The 15,627-nt window shown below is 38.8% G+C and overlaps 2 protein-coding genes across 2 annotated transcripts in view; one reads left to right on the top strand and one right to left on the bottom strand.

Moving 5' to 3' along the window:
* Nucleotides 1-15,627, bottom strand: part of CENPP (centromere protein P) — a 290,099-nt gene that overhangs the window by 186,279 nt on the left and 88,193 nt on the right. The window lies entirely within an intron of this gene.
* Nucleotides 747-11,607, top strand: OMD (osteomodulin). The gene is made up of 3 exons (XM_003938206.2): nt 747-1,025; nt 8,646-9,618; nt 10,470-11,607. The coding sequence occupies exons 2-3, from the start codon at nt 8,661-8,663 to the stop codon at nt 10,781-10,783; spliced, it is 1,272 nt and encodes a 423-aa protein (XP_003938255.1). The 5' UTR covers nt 747-1,025; nt 8,646-8,660; the 3' UTR covers nt 10,784-11,607.

The raw sequence follows: 15,627 nt of genomic DNA, 5'->3' as shown, positions 1-15,627 counted from the left end.
AATGGGTGCATTTGCAAGCAAGAGGAGAAAAGAGATAGCTTATAAAAAGGAAGGTGTAAGCCTTTGTACAGAAAAGTCATATATTTAATCTGTGTAACCAATGATAATGGAGTGCATTTTAAAAATAAACTAAAGGTGAACTGTTACATGTTTCTAATCCTGATTCCTTATTTTAACAAAGAGAAGTATTGATATGAACCTTGGTGTTGAACAACCAAGGGACTCAAGAAATTTTGAGTTCCAGGCTGGGTGCGCTGGCTCATGCCTGTAATTCCAGCACTTTGGGAGGCTGAGGCAAGAGGATCATCTGAAGTCAGGAGTTTGAGACCAGCCTGGCCAACATGGCGAAACACTGTCTCCACTAAAAATACAAAAAATTAATGAGGTATGGTGGCTCATGCCTGTAATCCTAGCTACTGGGAAGGCTGAAGCAGAAGAATTGCTTGAACATGGGAGGTGGAGGTTGTGGTGAGCCAAGATCAAGCCGCTGTACTTCAGCCTGGGTGACAGAGAGACTCTGTCTTAAAAAAAAAAAAAAAAAAAAAAAGAAATTTTGAGTTCCACTTTAAGTTGCTGAAACACTGGAGTTCCCTTGTCACAGTGGACCTTAATTTGAAGAATTCTTTGGCATGAAAATGAAAATAAAAACAGTAATCAGTACATGCTGTTTCATTTAGTTTTGTTTGCCTTTCATATTAGAGGAAATTCTTGCCACACCCCAAACCAAAATTAAGGGGAAAAGAAAGAAGTAAGCCACAAAAATGTGACCAAGAACACAAGCATCTTAATTTGAATCCACAAAGTTTCATGTAATGAAAAGAAATACATAATTTTAATTCAACCCAAGTGTTTTCCAAGAAGATTGTATTTGCTTAAATTGCTACAGTAATTCAAGAGACAGCCCTGTCTGGACACAGAGTTACTGTGGATTTTTAAGAGACTCAGTTAAAGAATTTAGGAATTTCTGATTCATTTAAAGGATTTACAAATTCATCAACCCCTGAAAACTAAAGCAAATTCAACAGGTATGATGATAAAATAATTTTCATTTTTTAAAGAATGTATTCCTACTGTTAAAATTGAAAACGTATACTGGATTTGTTTAATATTAAAATAGACTGCATTTATTATAAAAGCACAATTTTTGGAAGCAAAAACTGGTAAAAAAAGTTACATTAAACTTTTGATTAGGCAAAATGTTCAAGTAAAGAAATTGTATAATGAGTTTAACTCTTTCTCATTTAAGATTTACCCAATAAACAATCTTTGTTTAGATTTTTATTTTAACTTTGAATGAAAGGAGAGTTCCTCAGGTTAAAGGAATAAATCTCTTTCTCTTTCTTAGGTCTCTTTTTCTCTCTGCATTTTAAGTAACAAAGAACCAGTTAATGCTTTTGAGGCAGACATCTGAGCAATGCTAGTGATTCCAGTTGGGGGACTGATGGGCATTTGTACAAATTTCACTCAAATTTTTCTCCAAATTTCACTACTGACTAAATCCCTGATATAGAATGTTTTTCTTTTCATTTATCTCTTTCTCAAAGGGAAGATACAAATGCTCTAGCCAGTCTATTGAAGGATCTAGTTACTTTGGGTTTTAGTTAATTAAGATTTAAATGTATTGTGGCTAAAAATAATTGAGGCAATTGTATTTTTAATAGCAAAAGAATTTTACAAATTAAAATTGAGAACTTTTTTGGAAAAATCAGAATTATATGCTAATATTTGGTTTCTTATATGCTAATTTCTATGGCATACCCATAAAAACAATTATGTCTTTAATGTATATTATGAATCTTTTACTTTAAACTTTTCCTGAACAAGTAAATTATACCTCATTTTTATTAATAATTTCAATTAAAACTTTTCTTGATGAATGCATAAGTACTTTTCTCCAAGTAAGAGAAATGTTATGACACAGATGCTTGTATTGCTATAATATAAAAAATTCACATTGAAAACTGGTAATATATATATTTTACTTTGCTCCAAACATTCTTTTTCACATCTGTTATTTTCCTACCACACAAAATACTAGGAAAGTGAGGAATGCAGTATATTGTGATGGAGAAATATTCAATAGAAAAAGGAACAGTCAAGCTCTCATGATTATGTTCATTTGAAGAAATCACCATGGTAAAATAAATGTCTAGAAATAATCAACATTAGTAGAGAGCAGTATTGCTAGCGAGACTTAACCTGTAATTTATTAACTTAGTCATTCATTCAACAAATCTTTGAGAATTTATAACACTGCATTGTATTACATTCTATAAAACATTAGATATCAGGAAATTAGATGATTGACAATGAATTATTCAATATTGCTGTGAGTTATTCTATACAGAACAAGGCATAGATTGTAGAGTATGAAAAGTAGAGGTAACAAAAATATGCTTAGCAAATAACTGAGAAGAGATTAATTAGTTGGGGAATGAAAAATGTGGATAAAATAAAATAAGATTGTTGTAACAGGAAATTATCATGGGGAAAGAGCAAGAGGCATAGAAAATAATGGGCATATAGATGAAAACAGAAAGAATTTCAGATGAGAACGCTGCACTTAGTCAAAGGGAGTAGGACAAGATTGTACAACATGGTTAGGAATGTGGAGGGAGGAGGACAAGGATGTTTAAGGTAAGTTCAGGTTTAGAAGAGAAATTGTTCTTCAGGGAAAGACTTTCTTCTTGGGTGCTCACAAAGACTAAAAGCAGACAAAATTAAGAACGTCTTTATTTTCAGAGACGCCCCAGTCACGATATCTTGATTCTAGGCCTTCTTTTTTCTGAACAATTTTACATACCTGTTGAACAACAGAGTCTAATTGTCAAATGTAGGGTTGCTAACTGATGATTGCTAATGTTGTCAACACAAGGATAAAATTCAACCTGAGTTTTTGGTCAGGCATGGTGGCTTATACCTGTAATCTCAGCACTTTGGGAGGCTGAGGTGGGTGGATCACCTGAGGTCAGGAGTTTGAGACAAGCCTGGCCAACATGGCAAAACCCAGTCTCTACTAAAAATACAAAAACAGCCAGTCACAGTGGCCTCACACCTGTAATCTCAGCACTTTGGGAGGCTGAGGTGGGCGGATCACCTGAGGTCAGGAGTTGGAAACCAGCCTGGCCAACATTGTGAAACCCCATCTCTACTAAAAATACAAAAAAATTTAGCCAGTCACGGTGGTACATGTCTGTTATCCTAGCTACTCAGGAGGGTGAGGCACAAGAATCACTTGAGCCTGGGAGGTAGAGGTTGCAGTGATCCAAGATCATGCCACTCAACTCCAGCCTGGGTGACAGAGCAAGACTCCGTTTCAAAAAAAAAAAAAAAAAAGGCTAGGCCCTTCAGATCTGGATTTTTTTTTTTTTTTAAGATGGAGTCTCAGCTCTGTGGCCCAGGCTGGAATGCAGTGGCATCATCTTGGCTCACTGCAACCTCTGCCCCCTGGGTTCAAGCGATTCTCCTGCCCCAGCCTCCCAAGCAGCTGGGATTATAGGCTTGTGCCACCACGCCCAGTTAATTTTTGTATTTTTAGTACAGACGAGGTTTCACCATCTTGACCAGGCTGGTCATGGACTCCTGACCTTGTAATCCACCTACCTCGGCCTCCCAAAGTGCTGGGATTACAGGCATGAGCCACTGCACCTGGCCTTCAGAGCTGGATTTAATAGTCTTATTTTGCTTCTTCAATAGTTAACCAACTACATTTCCCAAACACATAACTGTCTGTTGCTCCTATGTTTTTGCTTATCTCTTGTATCTGGAGATTTTCTTCCTCACCTCTCTCTGTGAGAACCTTAACATTCCTTCAAAGTGTAGGTCAAATGCCACATCTTCCATGGATCTCACAGAAAGAAAGAAAAATGGAGGTAATATATTTAGAGTTGCACAAAGAAACATCATGAGTTTCAAAAACACATACTGTTGAAAAAACAAAAAAAATGACCAAACCATGGCTATTTTGGCATTTTCTTGTAGGTAGGGATAAATAAAAGAAAATAGTGCCGGGCACTGTGGCTCAAGTCTATAATCCTAGCAGTTTGGGAGGCCGAGGTGGGTGGATCACCTGAGGTAAGGAGTTAGAGACCAGCCTGGCCAACATGGCGAAACTCCGTCTCTAATAAACATACAAAAATTAGCTGGGTGTGGTGACTCATACCTGTAATCCCAGCTACTCAGGAGGCTGAGGCAGGAGAATCACTTGAACCCCAGAGGCAGAGGTTGCAGTGAGCTGAGATCACGCCATTGCACTTCAGCCTGAGTGACAGAAGGAGACTCCATCTTAAGAAAAAAAGAAAGAAAGAAAGAAAGAAAATAGATTGAGCCAGGTGCAGTGGCTCACATTGGGAGGCCGAGGTGGGCAGATCAGGAGTTCAAGATCAGCCTGGCCAACATGGTAAAACCCCATCTTTACTAAAAATACAAAAAAGATAAGCCGGGCTCAGTGGCAGGCACCTATAATCCGAGCTACTCGGGAGGCTGAGGCAGGAGAATTGCTTGAACTCGGGAGGCGGAGACTGCAGTGAGCCAAAGATCATACCACTGCATTCCAGCCTGGGTGACAATGAGACTCTGTCCTGGGGGATAAAAAACCACACACACACACACACACACACACACACACACACACACACACGAAAATAAAAGAAAATAGATTGAAATAAATGATATCTTGATCCTATTTTCTTGACCTAGAAGCAAGGGAATGAGGTATTAGAGGCTTGAGAGAGGAAAAGTATAAAACAGGAGAGTAGGAGAGAGGGAAAGAGGATGGTCTAAGGAAATGCAGCAGTACAGCACTTGAGGTTAGTGGTCTTGAATCGAGAGTGAGATCAGTCACCATGGTCCTGTTTTTCTTTAGTTACATTCAGCTGTGTTAGGCTGTGAGTAAGTGGAGAACTGGAGTAACCAGAATTGAAGTTTGGTGGATTGAAGAAACCAGAAAGTTTGGGGCCTATGAAAAAGAACAACGATAATAATGAGCTATGGGGTCTAAGTTGGTAAGAAGGAACTGACAATGTTGGGAGTATGGATGAAGGGCAGTGAAAAATTGTAGAATCAATACAGCTTAGGTTCCACTGAAACTGAAGAATTATTGCAGCCGGAGTTACTACATGGAGAGAATGGTCAGAGTGTGGAATACTCAAAATGAAGAGTATGAAAGGTTCCAGTAATAACAATGACAAGACCCAGGATGCTGGTGCATGGGAGCAAATGGTGAGGAAGCATGAAGGAAAGTATCGTTGCAGGGAAAGAGCTCAAGGGTCTCTGACGCTACTTGAATAACTACTTCAAATCCCAAATACACATAAAACTTACATTTATACATTTATGATTTCTGACAAAAAAAGAAGAAGAAACTTTTTTAAAATCTTTCTCAAATGGGGTTCTGTCAAAGAAAATAACTTAAGTAACTATTTTCTCAATTATACCAATGACGAAAAATAGCTAGAACCATTCTAGATGAATAGGAGATAAGTCATTTCATTATATGCAACAATTTGTTAGGAAACTCATTCTTTCATGAAACCCTGGATGGGAAAAGTAGACAGAAAGGTCTCAGAATAAAAGAGGTAGGATTTTTAATAATCTTTTTCCTAAATGATACATTCATTTCATCTGGAGAGAGTTTTCAATTTGCAAAGTACTTTTACATGCATAGCTCATACAATGCTAACAATGACCAGGTGGCATAAGCAGGCAAAATATAAGACACAAGGACGCTGGGTACAGTGACTCACACCTGTAATCCCAGCACTTTGGGAGGCCAAGGTGGGTGGGTCATGAGGTCAGGAGTTCGAGACCAGCCTGGCCAACATGGTAAAACCCAGTCTTTACTAAAAATTCAAAAATTAGCTGGGTGTGGTGGACTGCGCCTGCAATCCCAGCTACTGGGGAGGCTGAGGCAGGAGAATTACTTGAATCCGGGAAGCAGAGGTTGCAGTGAGCTGACACTGCACCACTGCAGTCCACTCTGGGTGACAGAGTAAGACTCTTTCTCAAAAAAAAAAAAAAAAAAAAAAAAAGAAGGCCAGGCACAGTGGCTCACACCTGTAATCACAGCACTTTGAGAGGCCAAGGTGAGCGTGTCACCTGAGGTTGGGAGTTCAAGACCAGTCTGACCAACATGGAGAAGGTTGTGGTAAGCCTTAAACCCAAGAGGAGGTGGTTACATTGAGCCTTGAACCTGAGAGGGAGAGGTTGAGGTGAGCCAGGACTGCGCCATTGCACTCCAGCTTGAGCAACAAAAGCAAAACTCGGTCTCAAAAAAAAAAAAAAAAAAAAGCCACAAGCAACAGCTGCCAAGGTATAATTCAGCTATAACTGCAATTCTTATTTTACTGATGAGGCTAGAGACAGATATGGTAAGTGACAGAAATGAAATGTAGGCTTCAGGCGTCTCATCCGGGACATGATTGACCTTTCCCTAGAACTTCAAGTTTCAGCACCAAAGAGTATTCACTGTGAAGCGTACACCCTTGCAATCCTGCTCCATACAATATCCTCCTCCTGCATTCTACGGCATGTGTATCTGATCCTCCACTAGACTTTAAAATCCTGAGAGACAGGGACAGTGTGTTTTTAGTAATATTTGTATACCTAGAACATAACTCTAATATATTAATGGAAAAAAGAAAGCTAGAAAGAAAAATGTAGACAACTGAACTTTGTACAATGTAAACATTGTATGTTTTTAGGATATAAAGTAGTTATTCAAGCATATAAAGTAGTTATTCAAGCAGACTCAGAGACTAAATAGTTGGATTCTGGAAACTGTTTCATGAGGAAAATTAGATGGTACAGTTAGAATTGGACAGAAAATATTAAAAGGAAACATGAATACAATTTATATATATCTGAAGATAATCGAATACAAGGAAGCCTTTCATGTTCTTCTGAAGGGCATAAAAGGGTATCAGCAAACAGAAGCTGTAGAATCTCCTCGGCAAAAGCTCTCTAACTGAAATAAAGGTCTCTCCTCCCACAGATAGTGACAATCATTAAAGGATCAGGTAATTCCAAGGAACACCCAGCATTTATAGTGGAGGGATCAGACTGTAGTTGAGTGATGTCATGCTGTCATCATAGATCTATACTCTAGTAAGCAAGATAAACTGGGATTCTCTTAAAAGATAGTTATTTAAGGTCAGGCGTGGTGGCTCATGCCTGTAATCCCAGCACATTGGGAGGATGAAGTGGATGGACCGCCTGAGGTCAGGATCAAGACCAGCCTGGCCAGTATGGTAAAACCCCATCTCTACTAAAAACACACAAAAAAATTAGCCGGGTATGATGGCACATGCCTGTTATCTCAGCTACTTGGGAGGCTGACTCAGGAGAATTGCTTGAACCCAGGAGGCGAAAGTTGCAGTGAGCCGAGATTGTGCCATTGCACTCCAGCCTGGGCAACAACAGCGAAACTCCATCTCAAAAAAAAAAAAAAAAAAAAGATGGTTACTCAGTAGAAAGTCTACTAAACCACTTTTGACTCTAGTTCAGTGTAATACGTGACTTAAAAAAAAATCTCAGCTGGGCATGGTAGCTCATGCCTGTAATTCCAGCACTTCTGGAGGCCAAGACGGGAGGATCACCTGAGGTCAGGAGTTCAAGACCAGCCTGGCCAGCATGACAAAACCCTGTCTCTACCAAAAATACAAAAATTAGCTGGGCGTGGTGTCATGCACCTGTAGTTCCAGCTATTCAGGAAGCTGAGGCAGGAGAACTGCTTGAACTCAGGAGGAAGAGGTTGCAGTGAGCTGAGATCACACCACTCCACTCCAGCCTGGGTGACAACAAGACTGTCTCAAAAAAAAAAAAAAAAAAAAAAATACATATATATATATATATATATATATATATAATCTCATCTCATTGGTACTTAAACATTTAATTTAATTTTGGTTTGAGGTCGGGCTCGGTGGCTCACGCGTGTAATCCCAGCACTTTGGGAGGCTGAGGTGAGTAGATGCCTTGAGGTCAGGAGTTTGAGACCAGCCTGGGAAACATAGTGAAACCCTGTCTCTACTAAAAAATACAAAACTAAGTCAGGTGTGTGGGCATGGGCCTGTAGTCCCAGCTACTCAGGAGGCTGAGGCATGAGAATCGCTTGAACCCGTGAGGCAGAAGTTGCAGTGAGTTGGGATTGTGCCGCTGCACTCCAATCTGGGTAACAGAAAAGACTGTCACAAAAAAAGGAAAAAAAAATAGTTTGAGCACTTCCCATTCTTTCTGGATATTCTTTTTTTTTTTTTTTTTGAGATGGAGTTTCACTCTTGTTACCCAGGCTGGAGTGCAATGGCGCAATCTCGGCTCACCGCAACCTCCGCCTCCTGGGTTCAGGCAATTCTCCTGCCTCAGCCTCCTGAGTAGCTGGGATTACAGGCATGCACCACCATGCCCAGCTAATTTTTGTATTTTTAGTAGAGACGGGGTTTCACCATGTTGACCAGGATGGTCTCGATCTCTTGACCTCGTGATCCACCCGCCTCAGCCCCCCAAAGTGCTGGGATTACAGGCTTGAGCCACCATGCCCGGCCTGTATATTCTTTTATATACAGACATAGGTAGCTGTCAATTTATACAAAGCGTATTCTGAGTTAACACACTATTCTCCACAATGTTTCCTTTTCTCCTTGCAATAGGACAAAAAAAAGAAGATGATGATGATGATGATGATGAACTTCTTAAGTCCAATATATATTCTTTTCTTCATTTTTGGAGTCAAAGTGCATTGCCAATATGAAACTTATCAGTGGGATGAAGACTATGACCAAGAGCCAGATGATGATTACCAAACAGGATTCCCATTTCGTCAAAATGTAGAATATGGAGTTCCTTTTCATGGATATACTTTAGGCTGTGTCAGTGAATGCTTCTGTCCAACTAACTTTCCATCATCAATGTACTGTGATAATCGCAAACTCAAGACTATCCCAAATATTCCAATGCACATTCAGCAACTCTACCTTCAGTTCAATGAAATTGAAGCTGTGACTGCAAATTCATTCATCAATGCAACTCATCTTAAAGAAATTAACCTCAGCCACAACAAAATTAAATCTCAAAAGATTGATTATGGTGTGTTTGCTAAGCTTCCAAATCTACTACAACTTCATCTAGAGCATAACAATTTAGAAGAATTTCCATTTCCCCTTCCTAAATCTCTGGAAAGACTCCTTCTTGGTTACAATGAAATCTCCAAACTGCAGGCAAATGCCATGGATGGGCTAGTAAACTTGACCATGCTTGATCTCTGCTATAATCACCTTCATGATTCTGTGCTAAAAGACAAAATCTTTGCCAAAATGGAAAAACTAATGCAGCTCAACCTCTGCAATAACAGATTAGAATCAATGCCTCCTGGTTTGCCTTCTTCACTTATGTATCTGTCTTTAGAAAATAATTCAATTTCTTCTATATCTGAAAAATACTTCGACAAACTTCCAAAACTTCATGCTCTAAGAATGTCACACAACAAACTACAAGACATCCCATATAATATTTTTAATCTTCCCAATCTTGTAGAACTCAGTGTTGGACACAACAAATTGAAGCAAGCATTTTATATTCCAAGAAATTTGGAACACCTATATCTACAAAATAATGAAATAGAAAGTATGTAGACTTTTATTGTGTTTTAAGGAGAGAAAGAATGGAATTCTGACCTTTTAAGGAAAAAAATCTTTAATAAGCTATGCTTTAGACATTGCTGAAAATGGTTGTTCTAAAGTTGGCTAAGGGAATGGCAGAAATTTGCAAAGGTGTGCTATTCAGTTTATAGTCCTTCCTATTAAATTTAATTGTCTTAAATGTTGAGACAAAGGCTGGGCGCAATGCCTGTAATCAGAGTACTTTGGGAGGCTGAGGTGCATGGATCACTTGAAGCCAGGAGCTCACGACCCACCTGGTCAATATGGTGAACTCCCATCTCTACTAAAAATACAAAAATTAGCCAGGCATGGTGGTGTACGCCTGTACTCCCAGCTACTTGGGAGGCTGAGACATGAGAACTGATTGAACCCAAAAGTCAGAGGTTGCAGTGAGCTGAGATCGTGCCACTGCATTCCAGCCTGGGTGGCAGAGCAAAATTCTGTCTAATAAATAAATAAATAAATAAATAATACATATATACAAACATATTTATATATATATATAGAGAGAGAACAGACTATATCAAGAAATATGAATATCCTAAGCAGTGGGATTGTAGACAATTTTTTTCAGATTGTTACAAAATTATTAATCAGAAAAAATGAAGTATATATATTTTGGTAATATAAAACTCATTTATAATTTAACTTTCTTCATTTTATTATTTAACATAAAAAAACTAAACCTACCTCAATTTGTAAGTATTTTAATTAACAGAATTATATCCCATACAACATAAAATCCAACATAGAATTATGGCTATAATTATGGATTATACTATAATGCAGGATTAATTTTTAATTTATTTCTTTCAGAGATGAATCTTACAGTGATGTGTCCTTCTATTGACCCACTACATCACCACCATTTAACATACATTCGTGTGGACCAAAATAAACTAAAAGAACCAATAAGCTCATACATCTTCTTCTGCTTCCCTAATATACACACTATTTATTATGGTGAACAAAGAAGCACTAATGGTCAAACAATACAACTGAAGACACAAGTTTTCAGGAGATTTCAAGATGAGGATGATGATAGTGAAGATCACGATGATCCTGACCATGCTCATGAGGGCCCAGAACAAGAAGGAGCAGAAGGGCACTTTTACCCTCATTATTATTAAATACAAGAATGGCAAGAAACTATATAGGTATACAATTATGACTTCACAAAACTTATACTTAATATAGTAAATCTAAGTAAACATGTATTACTCAAAGTAATATATTTAGAATTACATATTAGCATAAGGTGAGAATGAAATTTAAGTTGTTGGTGACATCTGCATCATTTTATAGGATTAGAACTTACTCAAAATAATGCATATCTTTAAAAATATAAATTAGAATGACAATTGGGAATCACAAACTAAACGTTTCTTATGCTCTTTATAAATATAGAAATATAATGTTTTAAAAAGTGAGTGTATCATTTCTATTAACAGTAACTTTTCTAAAAATGAGGAAGGAAGTAGCATTAGCAGTAAAGACCCAGAAGCCATGACCTTTTTGATCACTCTAAGGATGATATTTAAATGACAGGAAGGCATATTAATGTAACAAGCATTTATTTAAAGAATAGCTCATTTTCTTTGACCGCTTCAGAAAAGCTCTCATGCTGGTATTTGTGATCTCATCATTATGACATCCATCCCCCTAGTTCAGGTAGTGCATAAAATAATATTTGTAAGAGGCCATCCTACTAAGGACCTAAGGCATACATCCTACTAAGGACCCAAGGCATACAGATTCACAAAATGAACTAATCTTTTTTCCCCAGAGTACCAAAACAACAAAATTATAAATGCTGTATTTGGAGAACTAAAAAACACCAAACTCTCTCATTGCAATTTGTATGTTAGCAAATTTCAGTAACTGTCCAAAACGATGTTATTGTGTTCCATTTTAACTGGGATAAACGTTTTTGTAATAAATACAACCACAGAAAGGTTTCTTTGTTACAAAATGATTTGCAAAGAAATAACTGCTTTGTTCACAACGCTAAGTTAAAGTTGGCAAAATAAAGTTCTTTTTTTTTTTTTTTTTGAGATGGAATTTCGCTCTTGTTACCCAGGCTGGAGTGCAATGGCGCAATCTCGGCTCACCGCAACCTCCGCCTCCTGGGTTCAGGCAATTCTCCTGCCTCAGCCTCCCGAGTAGCTGGGATTACAGGCACACCCCACCATGCCCAGCTAATTTTTTGTAGTTTTAGTAGAGACAGAGTTTCACCATGTTGACCAGGATGGTCTTGATCTCTTGACCTCGTGATCCACCCGTCTCGGCCTCCCAAAGTGCTGGGATTACAGGCTTGAGCCACCGCGCCCGGTGGCAAAATAAAGTTCTAATGATATTACTAAACACTTGGCTAGGTGCTGGTGGCTCACGCCTGTAATTCTAGCACTTTGGGAGGCTGAGACAGGCAGATCATGAGGTCAGGAGTTTGAGACCAGCCTGGCCAATATGGTAAAACCCCGCCCCTACTAAAAATACAAAAAAGAGCCAAGTGTGGTGGCATGTGCCTGTAGTCCCAGCTACTCAGGAGGCTGATGCAGGAGAATCGCTTGAACCTGGGAGGCAGAGGCTGCAGTGAACCAAGATGCACCACTGACTCCAGCCTGGGCGACACAGCGATACTCCATCTCAAAAAAGAAAAAACAACAACAAAAAAATTTATGCTTATCATCCAATATCTACATAAGCTAAAATTGAATACAGTTCCTTTAAAATTTGAATGACCAGATGACAGGTTTCAACATCTTCTTTAAAACCTTAAAAATCACTTTTTCATTAATGTATCATGTTTAAGTATTTTAAGTATGCCTTACAATGAAGATTATCTAACTGCTGTGATGAACACTCTTGACATACCATGCTAATGTTTCATAGAATTCTTCAGATAAGGGACAAATACCAATCTGGGGCTCCTTATATAAGGGACCCCAAAACAAATGATAACAATTCTGACAATACTCAACAGACAAGTCAAACTATATTTCAGAAGTAGTTTTCCAGCTTGCAAGTCTTTTTTTTCCCTGGAAGTATCAGTTTAAATGAAGTCTTTAATGCTCTTTATATCTTTGAGGAGATTATCAGCATTATCAGAACCAGAACACTCACCTGTTCCCAGGGACAACCTCAAGAATACAGGATGAATATAAACAAAACTCCATTCGTTCACCTAATCAACGTTCATCAAGTCCTTTCTTATATAGGGCTTGACAGTAAGGGATCAATAAACAAAGTACAATGTGCAACTATGATGCCATGATATGGGCAAAGCACACTTTCAACAGAGTTAAAACAAAAAATCTTAAGGCTCACCTCCCTTTTCTTGCAATTTTTTTTTATTTTTTTATTTTTTTGAGACGGAGTTTCACTCTTGTTACCCAGGCTGGAGTGCAATGGCGCGATCTCGGCTCACTGCAACCTCCGCCTCCTGGGTTCAGGCAATTCTCCTGCCTCAGCCTCCCAAGTAGCTGGGATTACAGGCACGCACCACCATGCCTGGCTAATTTTTTGTATTTTTAGTAGAGACGGGGTTTCACCATGTTGACCAGGATGGTCTCGATCTCTTGACCTCGTGATCCACCCGCCTCAGCCTCCCAAAGTGCTGGGATTACAGGCGTGAGCCACCATGCCCGGTCTTTTCTTGCAATTTTTAAAAACAGGGTATAAATTCAAACACTATAAGTTAATATGTGGAAAATACTATGGGTGTTTTAGAAAATAACAAAGATAAGACAAATTTCCTTTTTTTTTTTTTTTTTTTTTTGAGACAGGGTCTCGCTCTGTTGCCAGGTGCCAGGCTGGAGGGCAGTGGCACGATCTTGGCTCACTGCACATCACCTCCTGGGTTCAAGCAATTCTCCTGCCTCAGCCTTCCAAGTAGCTGGGACTACAGGTATGTGCCACTATGCCCAGCTAATTTTTGTATTTTAGTAGAGATGGGGTTTCACCATGTTGGCCAGGATGGTCTTGATCTCTTGACCTAATGATCCGCCCGCCTTGGCCTCCCAAAGTGCTGGGATTACAGGCCTGAACCACCATGTCCCGCCAAGATAAGACAATTTCTAACCTAGAGCAATTTAAAATTTATGAGCCATTAGGAAAATGTAAATAAAAATCATGATGAGATACCACTTCATGCTCACTAGGTTGGCTGAAATCAAAGCGCAGACAAATAAGTGTTGGCAAGGAAGTGGAAAAACTGGAGCCTTCACACACCACTGAAAGGAGTGTAAATGCTGCAGCTGCTGTGGAAAGTAGTATGAAAGTTCCTTAAAAAGTTAGTTACATGGCCAGGTGCCATGTAATCCTAGCACTTTGGGAGGCTGAGGCCAGGAATCATGGAGGTCACAAATTCAAGAGCAGGCTGGCCAATATGGCGAAACCCTGTCTACTAAAAATACAAAAATTAGCTGGACATGGTGGCATGTGCCTGTAATCTCAGCTAGTCGGGAGACTAAGGCAAAGAATTGCTTAAACCCAGGAGGCAGAGGTTGTAGTGAGCCGAGATCGCTTCACTCACTCCAGCAAAAAAAAAAAGTTAGTTACATATAACCCAACAATTCCATTCCTAACTATACACCCAAGAGAACTGAACATACATGTTCACACCAAAATTTGCATACAAATGTCCATAGCAGCATTATCCATAAGGTACAAACCATCTAAATGTCCATCAATAGATCCACAAAATGTGGTATATCCATACAGTGGAATATTATTCAGCAATAAAAAGTAATGAAGCACCGACATATGCTATAAAATGAATAAACCTTGAACTGGGAAATCCATGGAGACAAAGACCATGGGTTGCCTAGAGCAGGGGATCGTGGGAATGGAGGAAAGTGAGAAGTAACTGCTAATGGGTATATGGTTTCTTTTTTGGGGTAATGAAAATGTTCCAAAATTGACTGTGGTAATAGTTGTACAAATCCAAAAACACTAACTTCTATTAAATTGTATATATCAGTCTGAGAGCAGTGGCTCGTATCTGTAATCCTAGTGCTTTGGGAGACCAAGGTGGGAGAATTGTTTGAGGCCAGAAGTTCAAGACTGGCTTAGGCAACACAGTGAGACCCTGTCTCTACAAAAAAATCAAAAATTATCCAGGCATGGTGGCGCATGCCTGCGGTCTTAGCTATTAGAGAGGCTGAAGCAGAAAGATTGCATAAGCCCCAGAGATCAAGGTTGCAGTGAGCTGTGATCACATCTCTGCACTCCAGCCTGGCAACAGAAGGAGACTCCATCTATTAAAAAAAAAAAAAAAAAAAAAAAAAACCAAAATAAATCATATACCTTAAAAGGATGAATTGTTTTGAATGTGACTTATCTCAGTAAAGCAGTTATTTGAAGAATTTAATAAAGAGAAGATCAAACAACTCACTGTAACACAAGGATGAAATAAAACGTTAATGTGGCAATAACTATGAAAAACTGTATAAGCACAGATACTATGACTTTCACATCTGGCAAGGACCTGGAGAAGTAGTTGAAGGCTCCCAGGAAAAAGTAATAAAAGTGCAGCAGGAATTGACTGGCAAAAATGGAGCGAACAAGCTCTTGAGTGGGGTTAACATAAAGACATGGTAATCAATTACTTGTTCTACTTCTTGCACAATTTAAAAAATTGAAAACCTTCATTTTCAGAACTCTGGAGTTTCAATTTGTATCTCCTCCTAAATGAATAAAAGAAAGTACATTTAATTCTCAAAGAACAGCCTTAGCAAATAATAAAATCACAATTCAAATTTAGCAATTCTGGCTAGGATGGTGGTTTATGCCTATAATACCAGCACTTTGGGAGGCTGAGGTAGGCAGATTGTTTAAGCTCAGGAGTTTTAGACCAGTCAGGGCAACATGGTGAAACTCTGTCTCTACTAAAAACAGAAAAATGAGCCAGGCAAGGCTGAGGTGGGAGGATCATCTGAGCCTAGCAAGCGGACACTGCAGTAAACTGAGATCA

This window comes from Saimiri boliviensis, chromosome 2, assembly GCF_048565385.1.
Source record: "Saimiri boliviensis isolate mSaiBol1 chromosome 2, mSaiBol1.pri, whole genome shotgun sequence".
Taxonomy (NCBI): Eukaryota; Metazoa; Chordata; class Mammalia; order Primates; family Cebidae; genus Saimiri; species Saimiri boliviensis.
The sequence above is the reverse complement of the archived record's forward strand: the minus strand, read 5'-3'. Positions and strand labels throughout refer to the sequence as shown.